The sequence below is a fragment of the Theobroma cacao genome, chromosome 2 (genome assembly GCF_000208745.1).
Source record: "Theobroma cacao cultivar B97-61/B2 chromosome 2, Criollo_cocoa_genome_V2, whole genome shotgun sequence".
Classification (NCBI taxonomy): Eukaryota; Viridiplantae; Streptophyta; class Magnoliopsida; order Malvales; family Malvaceae; genus Theobroma; species Theobroma cacao.
The window spans coordinates 37,887,241-37,907,009 of NC_030851.1; the positions used below are offsets into that span (position 1 = coordinate 37,887,241).

Sequence of the window (19,769 nt, forward strand, 5' to 3'; positions counted from 1 at the left end):
GAAACCTGGAAAGAAAGTCTAAAATGGGAAAAAGGGGCAAAGTGGAAAATGAATTAAGAAGGAAAGGGGTGTGATGTCAATGAAGGAGGGAATGAGATCCGTGGCTTGTCGCGGTGTCATTATCCCAAAGATATGTGATGGCGATTTTCAGACCCCCACCTCCCACCTCTTTATTTTCATTTTTATATTCTTTTTTGGTTTCATTTCTTTTTTCTTTTCTTAGTATTTCTCTCTCTCTCTCTCTCTCCTCCACAGACCACCTAGAGAGACAGAAAAGCAACCCCCCTAATTTCTTATTCAAAGAAATCAAAAAACGCAATCAAATCACATGTTGAATGCACCCTTTGGTCCACCTTTTAAGTCAATCCCCCTACTCCCCCAATAATAATTAACATCCCAATATCTTTTTTTTTTCCTTTCTTTAATTCACTTTATTCATTTCTTTTTATAATTCATGCCAACCCAATTTCTCAAAAGACAAAAAAACAGGAAGAATTCATACGTAATGACTTAATGACACATCACGTTCTGATTTTATCGAATTCATACATAAATGACACAATAATCCTTAATAACACTTCACACCTATATTTATTAAGTTGAAATATCTTTTAAGAAGTCAAGGAAAGCTACTAGTGCTGCTTAAAATCTCTTTATCATCAAGTTGAAAAGTAAGGAGAAAAAAACTAAGAGAGGGGACAAGGTATGGGGGAGAAGATTGTACTCGTATGACTACAACAATTCATTGTTGTTGTAATTATTAATACTAACGAAAAAGAAAAAGAAAAAGAAAAGGAAAGAAAGGAGAAGGGGAGGAGAGAGAGAAAGTAGAGAGAGTGAAGCATGTATGGAGAGAGAAAGTGTTAGTTTATGTGGTTTATGTCTACAGGGGGACAACAGCGTATCTGCAAAAATCCTAAAAATTCGATTCAGTTTTACTTTGAAAGCAAAGATGAAAGTTGGAAACATTAAAAAAGTGTATAAAACTATTGCTGCAACAAAATAAAATAATAGGACCAAGGAAAAATAATTAGTACTGAATTTTTTTTTTGGTTTTTCACTATTTTTCAATGTAGTATACCAGTTCTGCCTTGTGTACAGGTATTCATTGTTGCTCCCTTTCAAAATGACCCCATTTCTTACTCCAAAGATCTTTCACTTTTATTTTTATTATTTTTTTTTCTTTTTGGGTTGGGTCCTTTGCTTTGTTGTGCTTTGCTGTGAGTGTTTGTTGGTCAATCTGCAGAATTTGATTTTAATATAGTAGAAAAACAGTGAACGTGCTCTTCTTTGTCTTGGTTGTCCTAAACTAAAACAACACTTTCACGCTTGGAAGAGAACATGATTAGTGTTGTATCTCTGTGAAAATCCCAATTTTTTTATATGGCAAGAGAGAAAAAAAAAATGAGGAACCCAATTTTTTTTTTGTAGAGAGAGATAATGAGATGTCTTTGGAATTAGAGCTGTTTTACATCTTTTGAGAGCCATGCTTGTCCCTGAGAATTGAAAAGTTTTCTCTTTTTTGAGTTCTGGGTCTCTCTCTTCTCTTCTGTCTTTGTATTGTAAAAGCTGGTTCTTTGGGCCATTTCTTTGTTCAAGCTTGTATTAGTTTTTCAAACTTCTTGGTTATTGAATCACGCAAAACAATGCTATAATGATAAATAAACTTAGAGTTTTAGCTTAGCAGGTACCCTTTTCTTTCTGTTTCAGAAAAAGGTTGTTTGTTGAAATTGCCAGTACTTTAAAGAAAGTTGCCGTATTAATAGCGGATGCATGTTTTCTTGGGGGCTTTTTCTAGCTCAGATATGAAGTGGGTATCAAAGAAAGAAGAAGAAAAACAAGAAGACATAGAGAAACAAGTTGAGATAGTCTTGTGCTTTTGCTGATGGGTCTTAAGCAGCAGCAGAGCCACCACCACTCAGTGGCTGTCAAAGTGAATGAACAAATGGGGACCAAGAGGGGGTACACATTCATACAGGCAAACCGGGCTTGGTTGCCAAAATTTCTGTTGCTTTGGGTAATGGTGATGGCTTTTCTGAGCACTTGGATCTACAAAAAAATGGATGCTGACAACAAAGTAAGGAGGAAGGAAGTACTGAGCAGCATGTGTGATCAGAGGGCAAGAATGTTGCAGGATCAATTCAGTGTTAGTGTTAACCATGTTCATGCCCTGGCCATTCTTGTGTCCACTTTTCATTACTACAAGAATCCATCTGCTATTGATCAGGTTTGCTTCTTGTTCCTGAATTTTGATCTTGTTGTCCTTCTTGTTGGTGGAATTGTGGGAGTTCTGTATGGTTTCTGTGGAGAATAGAGGGAAATTGGCAAGTTTGGAAATTTTCAATTTAGTTTTGAGTTTTACATTTGCTAGTATTCTGTTAAGAAAAATAACCTTCAGAAAATTTAGTTTAGTTGATCTTATGTTTTCTTCGAAATCCAAGATGGTGAAATATTTTTCCTTTTTTTTTATTTGTTAAGTATGAAATATTTTTCTTGTTCATCTTCTGACTGAGGTTTACAAAATTAAAAATGGTAGCTTGGATTATTGCTTTTTCTGATTGTGCACTTTGGGCTATGGTTTTTTGCAAGAAATGCAGGAGACCTTTGCGGAGTACACTGCCCGTACCGCTTTTGAGAGGCCGCTGCTTAGTGGGGTTGCCTATGCCGAAAGAGTGATTAATTCAGAGAGGGAGAAATTCGAAAGGCAGCATGGCTGGACAATAAAGACAATGGAGAAGGAACCTTCTCCTATTCGAGATGAATATGCTCCTGTGATATTCTCTCAAGAAACTGTTTCTTACATTGAATCACTTGACATGATGTCAGGAGAGGTATGTCCTTGACCATCTACATTTAGCTTATAATTTTTAGCTTTAAATTAGTCTGATGTTTAAGTTCAGTGTTTGACTGGACTAGCAATTATCTGTCTTGCAATATGCAGGAGGACAGAGAAAACATCTTGAGGGCCAGGGCTACTGGGAAAGCTGTCCTAACAAGCCCCTTTAGGCTATTGGGTTCTCATCATCTTGGTGTTGTTTTGACATTTCCTGTGTACAAATCCAAGCTCCCACCGACACCGACTGTGGAAGAGCGCATTGAAGCAACTGCAGGGTAAGTTCTAGAGCTTGTCTTTCCAATTGGAATGGCAAGTTTTTGTTTAATTTTGTTTTTGTTCTTCATCTTGTTTGTAAGCTTGTTCCTACTAGAGTTAGTGAACATATTTGACTTGGTTTTGAAATTTATTGTCAAATTGAAAAGCAACACAAGATGGTTAGAGTGTTGATGATGAGAAAGTTTGTGGTCTATTGCAACTGCAGTTGTATTAGAATGCACATTTCAAAAAAAAAATTTTATACTTTTGTTCATGTGATTTGTGCTGATGAAGTTAGTTATTTTGAAGGTATATCAGTTATGCAGAAAATGTACAGTTATTTTTCTAGTAGATAATCAGAAAACACCTCCACAATTGTTCAAAGCAACCCTTATTACCACCTCGACAAGTTTCTAGGATAGTCCCTGCTTTTGTTCCCTATTACGGATATGCTGACATCACCATTTTTGCTACCACTGCTGACAACAATTGCTGTTTCATTGTGATTACTACCAGCAATGTGGTGCTTTATGACTTGATACTGTTGCCAGCACTTCTGTTGGTGCCACCATAAGCACCTTTACCACTAGTTACATCATTTACACCTGACATATGGCATTTTTACATTCTCCACGAATTTGTGTTTAGCAATTAAAAAGATATCTTAATTTTTTAAAAAATACTACTACCTTTATTGCTGGCTAACTAGTCTTGCCGTTATTATGATGGCTTGAAAAACCTGGCACATTCTCTCCCTTTCTCTCAAAAAAAAAAAAAAAAGAAGAAGGAAAAAACTGGGGCAAATTGCTTCAGTTAGTGCATTGCTTAAGGATATCATAGATTTTTTTTTCTTATGTACAAACTTCTAAATGAACACAGATACCTTGGTGGAGCCTTTGATGTGGAGTCTCTTGTGGAGAATCTTCTTGGACAACTTGCTGGAAATCAGGAGATTCTAGTGAATGTGTATGATGTTACTAACCCTTCAGATCCCCTGATCATGTATGGGCACCAAAATCAAGATGGTGACTTGGCTCTGTTGCATGAGAGCAAGCTTGATTTTGGAGATCCATTTAGGAGGCATCAAATGATATGTAGGTAAGTGTATCAGCATTTAATTATTTCACAAGGTAGACGGAATGACTGGAGTTGTTTTTGCAAGCACTTACTATTTGGCATTCTGAACAGATATCATCAGAAGGCACCCACATCGTGGACAGCGCTAACCACCGCATTCTTATTCTTTGTGATTTGCTTATTAGTTGGCTATATCTTATATGGTGCGGCAATACACATTGTTAAAGTTGAAGATGATTTCCATGAAATGCAAGAACTGAAGGTTCGAGCAGAAGCTGCTGATGTTGCCAAATCACAGGTATATTTTTTTTATTTTACATATATCAACACAGGGCTCACCACCTCTTTCCAAGCTAAAACTAATTATAACTCGAGTGTCACTTGTGTTCTTGACATCAGTTTCTGGCAACAGTTTCTCATGAAATTAGGACCCCCATGAATGGCATCCTTGGTATATTCCAGATCTCTCCTTAAGTTTTTCTCTGTAAATTTGACGGTCAAGGACATTTACAGATTTTAATCCTGCAACGTTCTCATGAATTTTTGATTGGTTGCAGGGATGCTTGCTTTGCTTTTGGATACAGATTTAAGTTCGACACAAAGGGATTATGCTCAGACTGCTCAAGTTTGTGGAAAGGCGCTGATAACACTGATAAATGAAGTGCTTGACCGGGCAAAAATTGAAGCTGGAAAATTGGAGCTAGAAACTGTCCCCTTTAACCTTCGATCTATCCTAGATGACGTGCTCTCTTTATTTTCTGAGAAGTCTAGAAACAAAGATGTTGAGGTAAGTCCTGATAAAAGTAATAGAAAACCTAGTGCTTCATTTTTCAGTATGTTTCTCTGTTTTAGATAGTTCCTATAGGCGATAGGCATATAGGGGATGCCTATGACTGAAAAAAAAAAAACTTATGATTTATAATACTGGAACTAATTTGGTGCCTTCTATTTTCCCTTTTCCTTTCTCTGTTTCGGTGGGTTTGGACATCAATAAATGGTGGTGTCCCTGATGCACTTCAATGATCCAAATATGGTGTAATTGTTTGGGAAGTGAAGCTGGCAGTATTTGTTTCTGATAAAGTTCCAGCAATGGTTAAGGGGGATCCGGGGAGATTCAGACAGATCATTACGAATCTTGTTGGGAACTCTGTTAAAGTAAGTGAATTGCTCAACCTTCACTCTTTTTCTCACTTGTTTAGGTAGTAGAAGTTAATTTTCTCCATAACCCTTTGCTTGGATTGTTATCTACTTAATTGATGGAGGTTCTTGATCTTAACCCAAAAGTAGCTTTGTCAATTTGCATTGATTGAGTTTAATGAATTTTCATTGTGATAAGTTGGTAGTCATTTAATAAATTGAGTGTTTGACAGTTCACCGAACGAGGACACATATTTGTTAAAGTCCATCTGGCTGAAAACGCAAAGCCCATGGTAGATGCAAAAGGTGAAACTTGTTTGAATGGAGGGTCAGATGAAGGTTTGCTGATATCAGGTGCACGCCAGTTTAAAACCTTAAGTGGTTATGAAGCAGCTGATGAGCGGAACAGTTGGGATTCCTTCAAGCATTTAGTTGCTGATGAAGAATCGCGATATGATGCTTCAATAAACATGACAGTTGCTGATGAAGCTTCTGAGAATGTCACTTTGATGGTTTCTGTGGAGGATACTGGCATTGGGATCCCTTTAATCGCGCAGGACAGGGTTTTCATGCCATTTATGCAGGCAGATAGCTCAACCTCAAGAAATTATGGTGGAACTGGTATAGGCTTGAGCATTACTAAGTGTTTGGTTGAGCTAATGGGTGGTCACATAAGCTTCATTAGCCGGCCACAAGTTGGGAGCACATTCTCATTCACTGCTGTTTTTGGGAGGTGCAGAAAAGTTCCATATAGTGATGCCAAAAAATCTAATGCTGAAGATCTTCCTTCTGGTTTTAGAGGATTGAAAGCAATAGTAGTTGATGGTAAACCAGTTAGAGCTGCTGTAACCAGATACCACTTGAAGAGGCTTGGTATACTGGTTGAAGTTGCAAGTAGTGTCAAGATAGCAGCCTCTGCATGTGGAAAAAATGGTTCTTCATGTGGGTAAGTTGAATTTCCACTTATAATTGTTATTATTTGGGAAAAAAACTAGAAAATATCAGTAAAATTATGCTTTGCATTTTGGAATTTGCATGATGGTCATGATTTGCTTGATAATTTAATCACATTGACAAGATCTCCTGATTACTCCTTTTGAACACTTCTAGCAGTCTTCAGGTGAACCCTTTCTAATGCCTAGTGATTCCTTACCAATTCACTTGAAAGCAACTTTTACATTTGTTATGTTTTAACAATTGTGTTAACTGCCCGAGACTGAGGTTTATTCTATTGACTATACCCAAGCTTATCCTGAATTTCTAACATTTCTTAGTTGGGGAAGAACTTTCACTAATTTTTTGCTGGGTTGAGGTGGGTTTCTGGGGAAAGTGGTGTTTTAGGGAAATAATATAGTTGCCCTTTATCCTGTAGAAGTCAAACAAAATTTTAGTAAGGAGAAAGCTCTCCTTGATCCCCAGTGTGACACTGTTACAGTGCCAATCACTTGTTTTTGCTGATGATGAATGTTAAAAGAGTAAGAGATGGTTTTAGAAATCAAACCAACCATCAAACTGCTATAAGAAGGCCAACTAATATAGATCATTGGGAGAAAAAAAACCATGCTCCCTCTATCAATCTGTAATGTATAACTTAGTAGAATTACTTCACTGAATATTGCAGAAGTAAAATCCAGCCAGATATAATTCTTGTCGAGAAGGATTCATGGCTTTCTGGTGAGGATGGTAGCTTGAGCTTCCGCATGATGGACTGGAAACAGAATGGACATGTGTTTAAGTTGCCTAAGATGACTCTTCTCGCAACAAACATTACAAATGCTGAACTTGAGAAAGCAAAGGCAGCAGGTTTTGCGGATACTACAATAATGAAACCTATGAGGGCAAGTATGGTGGCTGCTTGTCTTCATCAGGTGCTGGGGATAGGGAAGAAGAGGCAGCCTGGGAAAGACATGCCAAATGGATCTTCAGTTCTCCAGAGCCTACTCTGTGGAAAGAAAATACTAGTAGTTGATGACAATATGGTAAACCGTAGAGTTGCTGCTGGTGCATTGAAGAAGTTTGGAGCTGCTGTAGAATGTGCTGAAAGTGGAAAAGCTGCACTAAAATTGCTTCAGCTTCCACACTCTTTTGATGCTTGCTTCATGGACATTCAGATGCCAGAAATGGATGGGTATGTATACCACATCTTATCTTTCAAAAAAAATGGTGTACGTCCCTTACTCATTGAGTAATTGACAATCGAAACATTAAAAAGAAAGAAAAAAATGGTTTATCTATGGGGATGAATAGTTTCCCACTATTAAAATGCTAAATTAGGTAATTATATGATTATGGGTATTTTGTTGTGTCATTCTGCTGAATATTTGTGGGCAATTATCTGATGTCAGTGTATACTAATGGGTTGCTTTGATTTCTAAGGGATGGTAAATTATTTTTAATTTATAACACTTTAGTTAGCAGGTCAAAAGATGTAAACCATTTTCGCTTATGACATTGTGCTTATCCATGCTTCTTTTCCTATTCATCTGTTTTTATTTCCATCTAGACACGTATGCACACATCCTATGGCTAATGATACCTGATGACCATTGTAGATCTACCTTAGACCAAGAGATATACTATACAAATAGGAACAATGACATCAAGCACACATCCTATCTCGTCAGATTACACATGACATCAAGCAGTAACTTTGAATCTCAGAGGACATAATGACAACCAAAGCCTTGATGAAAGATAACTGTAGAAAATCCTTGTGAAGCAGATTTCTGTGAGTAGTCTGCGCTAAGGAAAGGTAGTGCTTTATGGAAAGGAAATCACTTGTTAGAGAGCAGGGTAGACAACCCATATTAGTTAAGAATAGAGCTTAAATTTAATTACAACTGGGTGGAGTTGAACCTTATGAAGTTGCAATTTCTGGTTGTGAACATTGATGCTAATGAAGAATGGTCTCAGGAAAACAGGTAGTTTGAGAAAATAATAGATGAAGCAAGTTGAAGGGCTATTATGAGAAAGTTTGATAGACATAGGATACCTTTTCCTTGAACTATTTGGCCAACTTTTATTTTTAGATATAATATTTGAGGTTTACACGACATTATTTACTGTTTCAATCGTTGTAGCAACTTTGTACTTCATGAAGCATTGAACATTTTTAAAACTTAACTATTGGAAGTTGCTTAATGCCCCTTTGCACTTAATGAAGTTCTATTTGCTGGTATTTCTTTCGCATATGACTGTTCTATGTTGTCATTCATCGCATCTGTGCAAATCCACGTACTGAACAAGTGAAATATTTTAAGCTGAGAGTGGGTGCATGTCACCAAATGTTGTATTACTGCCTCTAGTCTTGGCTTGCTGGCCACATTAGAATATTGTGGTGTGTTTGAATGCATGTCAGAATTCATGATCTTTCCTACTATGGCAGTTAGAAATATGCATTCCTATGGAGAGACATATCTCCTTGAATGAAGATAGCCCTCTGTGAACCAACATCTGACCACAAGTTATGCATGATGACTCTTTTTTTCACATGATTTCATACTGTAACACTTCATTCGTTCACCAAAATCTTTCCTCTCCCTTAAGGCTTCCTCTCCTCTTTAACCAAATTTTTCTCAAAATGATGTCACTAGTCAATGGTATGACTACCAAACAGTTCAAAACAGTCTGGCACTTCTTGAAAATCTGAATACACCAATCCAATCCTTGGGCACATTCTGCCGTTCTCTATTCCAGCTTCCTTTTCCATTCTACAATAACACAGATGGTGTTTGGACATCTCCTTTAACTAAAATGGTCTTTATTGTGTTCAGCGGGGATTCAAATTAGTTTTCTTATTGCTTAATAGCGTTTAGTAGGAACGATTTACCATTCCAATTTCTTTGTTAAGCAGCATCTCTAGCAAGGTTTTCTCATTTCAATACAAGTTGATAATCATTATTTTACTTTCTTCAAATGCTGTCCACGGTTCCTTTCTGATTACAGATTTTGTGTCAGATAAATCTCCTTTACATCTGAGACAAATAAATTTGAATTAATCGTTGTATAAAGAAGATAATGATGGGAATCTAATAGCATGAACCTCTATTTCAGGTTTGAGGCAACCCGAAGGATTCGAAAGATGGAGAGCCAGGCAAATGAACAGATGAATGGAGGCTTAGATGAAGGGTCTGCCAGAAAGGGTGAGTGGCATGTGCCAATATTAGCCATGACAGCTGATGTAATTCATGCTACCTATGATGAGTGCCTGAAATGTGGGATGGATGGATATGTCTCAAAGCCCTTTGAGGAAGAAAATCTCTATCAAGCTGTAGCCAAGTTCTTCATAGCCAAACCCATCTCAGACTCATAGTGGCAGCTCCACCCTCTTCAGAAAGCAGACAAATCGAAACAGAAAAATATATGCGGTTGGACTTTACCAGCAATTTTTCCCATCCTGCTGGTGCTTTTCTGCTGACAAGAACTACTGCATGGTTTGCTTGGATTTTTGAGGATTCTTGACCGCATCTTAAGCAAGTTCTGGCAATCATTTCTAACCAACTTCAATTTTAACTCGATTAGAATTTCAGTATTTGTATACTACGACAGGAACGTCATCCCCATCTGTTTGTATAGATCTTTTCAAGGGGATGGAGTCAAAGGTGTAAATCTCATTTTCTCTGGAGACTTCAGAACATTTGGAAAGGGGTCGATATGCCTTGATTTTTATAAATTTTGTCGTAAACGCGTTGTTATTGAGCTTCTAAATGTCAGAAAGAGATAGGTATAACTAGAACAGTCTGCTCTGCATACATAGTTTTTATTTTGGATGTCCCATTTTATAGGCAGCCTTTCAAAAAGCTATAAACTTTACACACTCGAACAATAAATCATTTGGTCCTTTCTATTATTGAAAACAAGTGCACGGTTCATTTGAACGACTAGAGAGGTAGCCATCAAAGTATGTCGAGTTATGGAATTGCAAGATCCAAAGGCGGTTTGGGCGGGCAAACAGCTTCACCATCTGATATTTTCCTATGGCACGCAGGTTGTCATGCAGCACCAACAATGGTCTTTTCTGCTAATGCGTAGTCTATGACTGCATGGTCCTGGTGTTATTTTGGTGCCAGCTGATACGGTCCAGTCGACCTCGTTGCCATGGATGCTGCTACCTGTTCAAATTGAAGGTGCCATTATCATTTCAATGTATAAATTGGATGGTACGTGAAGATCAAAAGGGCATATGACAAAATTAAAAACAAAAATGATGAGTAAAGAAACAGAGGAGAAGTGAGACGTGGGATTAATTATGTTTCTTCCATGCTACTGCTTCAAGGAGATATACATTTTTATTTTATACAAGCTGCTTTACCAGGTTAGATATAGCTTATGTTGTTCAGGTCTTATCACAAATACATAGATAAGCCTGGGCATGTGCATTTAATGGCAGCACATCGGTCTTGAAGTATTTGAAGACAGCACTTGGACAAGAGACTTTGATGAAGGCAGAATCAAACTTATGTCTTACAACTTATTTGATAATGATTGGGTAGGAAACCCTGATATAAGAAAATCTATTACAGATTTTAGTATATTTTCTGACAATTCATTAGTAACTTGAAAATTTAAAAAGCAGGTGCTAGTGTCACGCAGCTCAACAGTAAGAGAGTATTGTTCTACTACATTCACATGCTGTGATATTATATGGTTGAAATCCTTGCTGATAGATTCTGGAATAAACCATATTAGTGTTGTAAATTCGTACTATAATAATTAGTCTGTCATCCATACATGTCAAAATCTAATATTTACAAAATGGATTACCATTTTATTTGCTAAAAGTATTAGCAGGGGTGACAGAACTACTGTATCTTCTTACAGATTTGCAAGTTGCTGATTATTTTATTAATAATTGACTTTTTAATATGGAATGTTAAGAAAATAACACATGGCGTGTCATGTAGTTTAAAATATAGATATTATGTCAACTTTAACAGAATAATTAAAGGGAAAAGTGTGGTCAATGTGTTGCCATTGTACAAAAACAGCGACCTTGAGAAAGAAAATAATGTACAAGGAGTCTCTTATAAATAATAGGACTAACTCATATTGTATATTAACTTGTATTATTATATATTGATAATGAAGTTTTTAAACTTGACAATTGAGTTTGTGTAAACTAAAATCTCATAAATTTCATCCCTATTATCTTGGGATTTGAGATTGAAATTTTTATAATAAAATTTCAAATGTTGACTGCGAAAGTATTACTTGGGGTTGGGGGTAACTCATGATGAGTGCAGCACTGGATTTAACAGCAGAGGTCTTCAAGTACTGCTTCCCTTTTCTATTGTTAAGATAAAAAGGGCTAAGTAATTACAACTGTTTCAAACAAAAGGTCTAGATATCTGATTCGAACATTGGCCAAACACATATAGTTTTCTTGGTTTGAGTGTTTAGACCGAGACTGGGCGGCAGCTTCCTGGTGGCCAGGTTTGGAAAAAGGGCTTCCTTTCCTGATGCTTGTGAGGTGCTCTCAGGGTTTCACGTTCTGTTTTTACCGTAATTTGAAATTGGTGCGGCACTTCTTTCGACTGTAACTGGGAAGCTGAATGCTGGTTACCGTAATAAATAGGCTTTTTGGGCATGGGTTCTTCTCATTTGTCTCAATGCACATGACTATCTTTTGGAAGTAGAGGCTCTGGAGTACATGGATGGCTACAGTGTCGGCATAAGCAGGTGCTCTCTTTATCATTTGGTTCTTAACATAGTGGGCGGTTAGTAAAATTAGAGGAAATTTAGTTGCAGTGGGATGATCATGGTCGGTCTTCAGTTTTTTTTTTCTTTTTTTGTATGGGAGCAGGCCCCTGTTCCCTGGGTTTTGCGCTTGATCTTATTAGCAACCAAATGGAGTTTTGATATCTTTTTCTTTATATGCCGGGTAGTCGTGGCAGGGGTCTGTCCTGCAATGATCTAACTCGCACTACTATCACAAAAGGGCAGTATTTTGTAATTAAATCAAAACAATGAAGTCATTATTGATGCTTTTTTTTAAAAAAATACATATAGTTTCTTTTCTAATTCCTCGTTGCAATAGAAAAAAAAAAGAGTCAAACTTCCAAATGTTTCACGTAGCTTTGATTCTTTGGAGAGAGATTTTTGCATTTTCTTTTTCACAAAATAATGGACAGATACCAAGGATTTCTCGCATGAATGAAAATTTTCACGACAGATATCAGGGTGTGAATCTTTAATTTAAATTTTCCCAAGCAAATGTTAACACCATTAACAAAGTAGATAATACCCTCTCGGAAATTTTATTCCAAAAAACCGCTAGAGATTTTTCATTGAGCTTTTCTTTTGCGTGCTTTACTAAGGAATACGACGGCCACGATTATAAACCTGGCAACCTCTAACCGTGCCATTCGATGGCAGTGCTCCACGGAAAGGGCCAAGCTGTCTATAAGTGGCAAAGCGAGATGTTGCCCAACTTCTGTTTACTGAAGCGCTTTGTGCGATAGGAGGATTATTCTGGCCAACCCAAGATGGTGCTGTTGTTGGCTTACTTCTTGTTATTCCCACTTTGCTTTTTCCAGTGTCATTTTCTGCAATTTCAAACATGGGGATATATATATATAAAACTAAAAACTAACCCGACTATCAAATAAATGCAAAAATGTTGAGATTTAGATACAAAAATAGATGTATAGACTATAGTTAGAAAAATAAGTAGACGAAGAGAACTTAACTTACCTTGAACCTCCTGTAATCTACGAGCGACTACTCCATACCGGATGAAGAGGAGTGATGCCAAGAGGAAGCAGCAAAGAATGAGAGAAAATGGAGGTTTGATTAGCATTTTAGCCATGTTATGTGGCCAACCATATGTTTTCCTCTAGGAACTTATGCCCCCAAAGCGAAAGTACATATAATGCTGTTTAGGCTATTATGTTTCACAGCACCCATATCTGCATATAAATATGATAAGCCTCTAATTTTCTGAGCCGTCCAATATTTGCAATCTTTCTTTCTTCGGTGAAGGCAGTCTAACCCAAATTAAATTGTTTTTTCTTTCGGATGAAGGGCCTACAAATGGGTCAAAAGCTAAAATGGTGTTGAGCTTTGAGCTGATTTGGGAAGTCTGTAATACGGCAATACCGTGCAAATTGTGTCAGTTCCACCAAATGGTCCATACCTCAAACATATAACACATAACAGAAAACGAAAGTGCTGCTTCCGCCACGTAACGCCACATTGACTTGTGGTCTGACCGTAATGCAGACGCCACACAGTAAGATTGGAGAAGCTTTAAGAGAAAAGTCAGCCCAATACATCAATAAAATTTTCGGTAAAATATTTTCATTTTTTAAGTTTCAATTAAAATTTTAACAGATTTATTAATTTTTAAAAGAATATTTTATTTCAAAAAATATCTTCTATTGAATATATAGGTCCAACCATTAATCAACTGTTAATATTTTTATTAATTTGATAACGTTATTATATTGAAATAATAATTTTACTTTTTATTAATTTTAAAAATTACTTATTGGTGCTTTTTAAGCAAGAAAGCATCAAATTTGAGATGGGAGCATCGATTAGTTGTGATATCTCACATCAGATATGAATGTGATTATTAAGATTTATATAACAATTTAAGTCCATAATTATTAACAACTTGAGTTTAAATTTTTAAAGACCACGTGATTTAGATCTGAAAAACTATTGGGCCAGTGATTGGATCGTTACAAATAGTATTAAAGTTATGTAATTAATAAAAAGAGAGAAAAAAAAGAAATGACATTTTAAAATAGAGTAGATATATTTTAGTTGGTGTCAGATTACATTATCATGTCTAAAAAAAATCAATTAGTTTTACCTTATCATATTTAAAAAAAAATCAATTAGTTTATCTTATCATGTTTTAAAAAGAAAAGCAATCAATTGAAAAAAAAAATCAATAGAAGTCAACTTTATTTTATATCAACAAGCTTAAGAGAAAGACAATTAGAAGAATGAGAGGAAGTAAAATGATAAAGAAAAGAGAAAAGTATTCGATGAATTTTTGATTAAGATATGATCAAGTTTTAACTTTAATTTATATTTATTTAACTTCCGTTTAAATCTAGTATTGTTTTTATTACATGATGGTATTAATAAGAAGGTTTTGAAAAGATCTTTTCAATAGTTTTTGTAACATCTCGTTTGGTTTTATAGTTAAAAAAATATGAATTTTTGAAGTTAATTGAAAATTTAATTTTAACGAATTTGATGACCCAACTTTGGGTGACCGAAACTTCATATTCCGGTAACGTTTTGAATTTTTTTTTTGATGATTTTTGTAATATAAAATGAGGTGTTTAATTTGATGTTAACGGCTACGTTTGCTACGTTCGGTTTTTACCGTAACTTGAAATTGGTGCGGCACTTCTTTGGGAAGCTGAACGCTGGCTGCCGTAATAAATGGGCTTTTTGGGTATGGGTTTTTCTCATACGTGTCAATGCACATGACTGTGTTTTGAAAGTAAAGGCTCTGAAGTACATGGATGGCTACAGAGTCGGCATAAGCAGGTGCTCTCTTTATCATTTGGTTCTTAACATAGTGGGCTGTTAGTATAATTAGAGGAAATTTAGTTGCTGTGGGATGATCATGGCCCCTGTCCTCTGGGGTTTGTGCTTGATCTTATTAGCAACCAAATGGAGTTTTGATAACTTTTTCTTTATATGCAGGGTAGTCGTGGCAGGGTCTGTCCGGCGATGAGCTAACTCGCACTGCTACCACAAAAAGGTAGTATTTTGTAATTAAATCCAAACAATGAAACCATTATTGATGTTTTTTTTGAAAAAAATACATATAGTTTCTTTTCTAATTCCTCGTTACAACAGAAAAATAAAAGTCAAAACTTCTAAATATTTCAAATAGTTTTGATTCTTTGGAGGGAAAGATTTTTACTTTTTTTTACTTCACAAAAGAATAGACATATATCAAAGATTTCTCGCATGAATAAAAATTTACACGACAGATATCAAGGCGTGAATCTTTAATTGAAATTTTCCCAAGCAAATGATAACATCACTAACAAAGTAGATAATACCCTCTCGAAAATTTTATTCCAAAAGGACAGCTAGAGTTTTTTCAATGAGCTTTTCTTATGACTGCTTTATTAGGAGGAGGTAAGCAATCACGATTATATCGATTAGCCCTCGTGCAAGTTGCCTGACTTGTTTTAACTCCGTGGCTTTGTGAGCTTGGAGGATTATTCTGGCCAACCCAAGATGGTGCTGTTGTTGGCTTACTTTTTCTTATTCCCACTTTGCTTGTTCCATTGTCATTTTCTGCAATATCAAACATGGGGATATATATATAAAACTGAAAACAAACCCGACTATCAAATACATTCAAAAACGTTGAGATTTAGCTACAAAATTTGATGTACAGACTATAGTTAGAAAAATTAGTAGACGAAGAGAAATTAACTAACCTTGAACCTCCAGTAATCTACGAGCGACTACTCCATGCCGGATGCAGAGGAGCGATGCCAAGAGGAAGCAGCAAAGAACGAGAGAAAATGGAGGTTTGATTAGCATATTAGCCCCAACCATATATTTTCCTCTAAGAACTGATGTTGGGTGTCTCCCAAAGAGAAAGTACATATTATGGTGTTTAGGCAATTATGTTTCGCAGCACCCATATATGTATATAAATATGATAAGCCTCTAATTTTCTGAGCCGTCCAATATTTGCAATCTTTCTTTCTTCGGTCAAGGCAATCTAACCAAAATTAAATTGTTTTTTCTTTCGGATGATGGGCCTACAATTGGGTGAAAAGCTAAAATGGTACGGAGCTTTGGGCTGACTTGGGAGGTCTGTAATACGGCAATTCGGTGCAAATTGTGTCAGTCCCGCCTATGGCCCATGCCCCGAACATATAACACAAAACAGGAAAAAAAAATGCTGCTTTCCGCTTATATGAGCGAGTTCGCACGTAACGCCATATTGACTTGTGGTGTGACCGTAATGCAGACGCCACACAGTAAGATTGGAGAAGCCTGTAGAGAAACTCAGCCCAATACATCAGTGAAATTTTGGGTAAAATATTTTTATTTTTTAAGTTTTAATTAAAGTTTTAAATATGTCTATTAATTTTTAAAATAAATACTCTATTTCAAAAAATATTTTCTATTAAATACATAGATTTAACCATTAATCAACTGTTAGTGTTTTCATTAATTTGATGACATGATAATATTGAAATGATAATTTTACCTTTTATTATTTTTAAAAAATATTTATCAGTGCTCTTTTAGGAAAGAAGCATTGAGAGGGGAGCATCAACTGGTTGTGATATCTCACATCAGATATGAATGTGATTGTTAAAACCTATATAACAATTCAAGTCCATTACCACTACTAACTTGAGTTTAAGCTTTTAAGTGCCACATGGTTTAGGTTCGAAAAGCTGTTGGATCAGTGGTTGGATTTGGATCGTTACAAATGATATCAAAGTCATGTAATATCCCTCACAAAAAAAATCATTTTATTTAATATTTATATTATAGCTAGTGTCAGATTACATTATCACGTTTAAATGAAAATCAATCAGTTTTACCTTATCATATTGTAAAAAGAAAATCAATCAGTTTATCTTATCATGTTTAAAAAAAAAAAAAGCAATCAGTTGGAAAAAAAAATCAATAGAAGTTAAATTAGTTTTATATTAGGGGGCTTAAGAGAAAGACAATTAGAAGAAGGAGAGAAAGTAAAAAGATAGAGAAAAAGAAAAAGTATTCGAGGAATTTCTAATTAAGATATGATCAAGCTTTAACCTTAGTTTATATTTATTTAAATTTTGTTTAAATCTAGTACTGTTCCGGTGGCATGATAGGTATCAATGGAAAAATCTTGAAAAAATATTTCCAATGGTTTTTTTAGCATCTCATTTGGTTTTATGGTTAGAAAGATATGAATTTTTGAAATTAATTGAAAATCTAATTTTAACAGATTTGATGACCCAATTTTGGGTCATCGAAACTCTATATTCTGATAACATTTTGGGTCTTTTCTTTAAGAGCTTTTGTAGTATAAAATAAGGTTTTTAATTCAGTGTCAATGGCTGGGTTAGGGACTTCCTATGTTAAGAGAATTAAAGCCTTAAATTATGTTCATTCATACTAGAAATTTAGAAATCTAGGTAAGTTAGTAATGATTTTTAAAATTTTTGGCTTTTGAAACTTAGGAATCTTGTGTTCTTTTTAATCGAAACAAATTTTAGTATTATATTATGATATGAATACTTCAAATTAGTGTTAATTGTATCACTCGAAACAATATGGGTTAAAAGTTACAAGAGCTTAAAGTAGGTCAAATGACCATATAGATTATGAAAATTTCAGAAAATAAAGAATTTCTTTTTAAAATTTTTAAAATTTAATTTTAATTAATGTTTGATAAATTCTGATATAAACTTCTTGTATATTGGATATGTGATATCTACTGTATTTTTTTATCTAAAAGTATATATATTTATCTTTTATAAATTTATTTCTTAAATTAGTAAATTTTGTTAAAATATAAAAAATTTAGAAAAAAATTACAAATATGATTTTTATATGAAATTAATATTATCTTCTATCAGAAATTAAAATCGTCACTAATTTTATGATTTAAGTTTAATTCTCAACTTTATCTGATTTTACTATTAATTCAAAAGAAATATTATAATAAAAATATTACCTTATTAATCGAAAATGTTTTTAAATTGCAATAGAAGTCGTTATACACCCTAAGTGTTTAGGATGATCAACGAAAAGTTGCTTTGTAGGATTTGTTTGTAAATTCAGTTATGATTTTGTATATAGTTTCTTGAAATATTAAGCTATTAGGAGAATTTCTGATTTGCTGCTTAAAAGTGAAATTGACAAAATCAAGTGATTGGTATTTCTTTGATGTTTTCACACCCTAAAAAAAATTAGCCTCAATGTGAAATTGAATTTCATATATTATGTATAATATGTTTTATCTTATGATTTGTAAATATCAGATTGAGCATGCAAAATATATATATATGATTTTTGTGTTTTGGATTTTAGAATGTGAATTTTTATGAAATATGATTTCTGATTTTGAAATATTAATGTGATTTTTGTATAACATATGCATATATGATTATTTTTGTGATTACATATGTAAATACTTAGTTTGAAATATATATGTTTTTTATGTGCATGATATGTGTTTTGTGAAAGTGAATATTACCGTTTCGTGAATTTGAGTAATCAAAAAATATATTTTGTTTTGTCTCCTAGTATGTTTATATTATGATTCGTGCAATGGGGGTTAAACATTAGCCATGACGACATGTATTATATAACTAGAGATCGATCTCCCAACCTCATCACTGGATACAAAATAGTGGTGATTGTGATATCTATTTATAGTAGCCAATGGCTGCTTTTGATATACTTATAACCCATGCCACTAGGGTTAATTGTGGTTTTGATACGATTATGACCCATGCCACTAAGGTTAATTGTTGTTTCGATACGATTATGATCCATGCCATTGGGGTTAATTGTGGTTTCTGTTATAATTATGACCTATACCGTAGGGGGTTAAGTATGGCCATTGCATGTTATAGGAGACCATTAAAATCTGTAATAATTGTGAAATCATATTTTATCCGTTATTTAAAAATTTTGAAATTAAAATAATTCTGTTATTTGAATTAGATTACCCAAAATTTTGTTTTTGATATTTATATGAGAACAAAAATTTTTGGCCTAAATGTTTTATATATGCTTAATCTGACTGAAGGGATGTTAGTCACTTGCTGAGCTGTTGGACTCACTCCTTCCTTCACTTTTTTTTCAGGTCGTGATTTGGTCAACTACATGAAAATTTTGAGAAGTAATGTTTCATAATTTAGTATATGGATTTAGATTGTCTTAGGATTGTTTAAATGTTATGAACATCGAACTATATTAAATTAATGGTTCAGGATTTTATATTTACATCTTACCCTTGAGAATCATTATATTTTATAAATATATTTGACCCATTTAGTTAGTTGGTTAAGATATATTATTTTGAGCCTTGCATGTTTGTAAGATTATATCTTACAGGTATGCGGTGTCTGTTATGCCTCAGGTCTGGGGTGTGACACCGGTGTTCTTTTTTTTTTTTCAAAAAATAATTTTTAAAATTAATAAAGAAAAAAAACATTTTAGTCATTTTATATTCTTTGTTAACGATGTTTACATTTTTAGGATAGAATGTCTATTTCGAAAACTAATAACTTTATTTAGAATTTTGATTAATACTTAAAGTGTGGAGGCATTGCACCTTAAAATTTAATATATCAAAATACAATAATTGGCACAACTAGCAATAAAGAGTCAGAATATTAGAATAATCATTTTTAGTAATTATTAGAGGAATTACTATCATAAGCAGCCATTAGACTGCTGCCTTCACGACATGCTTTTTTGAAAAATCATTAACTAAAGACTGCCTTGAGAATGCATG

At 34.5% G+C, this 19,769-nt stretch overlaps 3 protein-coding genes across 3 annotated transcripts; 1 reads left to right on the plus strand and 2 right to left on the minus strand.

Annotated features, from left to right (window-relative positions):
* LOC18610010 (histidine kinase 4) lies at nucleotides 816–10,042 on the plus strand. The gene is made up of 11 exons (XM_018116008.1): nucleotides 816–2,227; nucleotides 2,598–2,831; nucleotides 2,942–3,111; nucleotides 3,971–4,189; nucleotides 4,280–4,466; nucleotides 4,568–4,619; nucleotides 4,726–4,955; nucleotides 5,225–5,323; nucleotides 5,539–6,251; nucleotides 6,927–7,433; nucleotides 9,359–10,042. Exons 1-11 carry the CDS (start codon nucleotides 1,886–1,888, stop codon nucleotides 9,615–9,617), a joined length of 3,012 nt encoding a protein of 1,003 aa, XP_017971497.1. The 5' UTR covers nucleotides 816–1,885; the 3' UTR covers nucleotides 9,618–10,042.
* LOC108660806 lies at nucleotides 12,535–13,173 on the minus strand. The gene is made up of 2 exons (XM_018115187.1): nucleotides 12,998–13,173; nucleotides 12,535–12,849 (listed from the first exon to the last, which is right to left on the minus strand). Exons 1-2 carry the CDS (start codon nucleotides 13,110–13,112, stop codon nucleotides 12,617–12,619), a joined length of 348 nt encoding a protein of 115 aa, XP_017970676.1. The 5' UTR covers nucleotides 13,113–13,173; the 3' UTR covers nucleotides 12,535–12,616.
* On the minus strand, nucleotides 15,194–15,914 carry LOC18610011. The gene is made up of 2 exons (XM_018115176.1): nucleotides 15,727–15,914; nucleotides 15,194–15,580 (listed from the first exon to the last, which is right to left on the minus strand). Exons 1-2 carry the CDS (start codon nucleotides 15,896–15,898, stop codon nucleotides 15,381–15,383), a joined length of 372 nt encoding a protein of 123 aa, XP_017970665.1. The 5' UTR covers nucleotides 15,899–15,914; the 3' UTR covers nucleotides 15,194–15,380.

Bases quoted from the DNA above. Each gene is read 5' to 3' on its own strand.
- LOC18610010 (XM_018116008.1), top strand. From the start codon at position 1,886: ATGGGTCTTAAGCAGCAGCAGAGCCACCACCACTCAGTGGCTGTCAAA. The intron at 6,252-6,926 runs GTAAGTTGAATT...TGAATATTGCAG, and splicing joins AAAAATGGTTCTTCATGTGG to AAGTAAAATCCAGCCAGATA. The intron at 7,434-9,358 runs GTATGTATACCA...CCTCTATTTCAG, and splicing joins CAGATGCCAGAAATGGATGG to GTTTGAGGCAACCCGAAGGA.
- LOC18610011 (XM_018115176.1), bottom strand. From the start codon at position 15,898: ATGTACTTTCTCTTTGGGAGACACCCAACATCAGTTCTTAGAGGAAAA. The intron at 15,581-15,726 runs GTTAGTTAATTT...TTGATATTGCAG, and splicing joins TAGATTACTGGAGGTTCAAG to AAAATGACAATGGAACAAGC.
- LOC108660806 (XM_018115187.1), bottom strand. From the start codon at position 13,112: ATGGCTAAAATGCTAATCAAACCTCCATTTTCTCTCATTCTTTGCTGC. The intron at 12,850-12,997 runs GTAAGTTAAGTT...TTGAAATTGCAG, and splicing joins TAGATTACAGGAGGTTCAAG to AAAATGACACTGGAAAAAGC.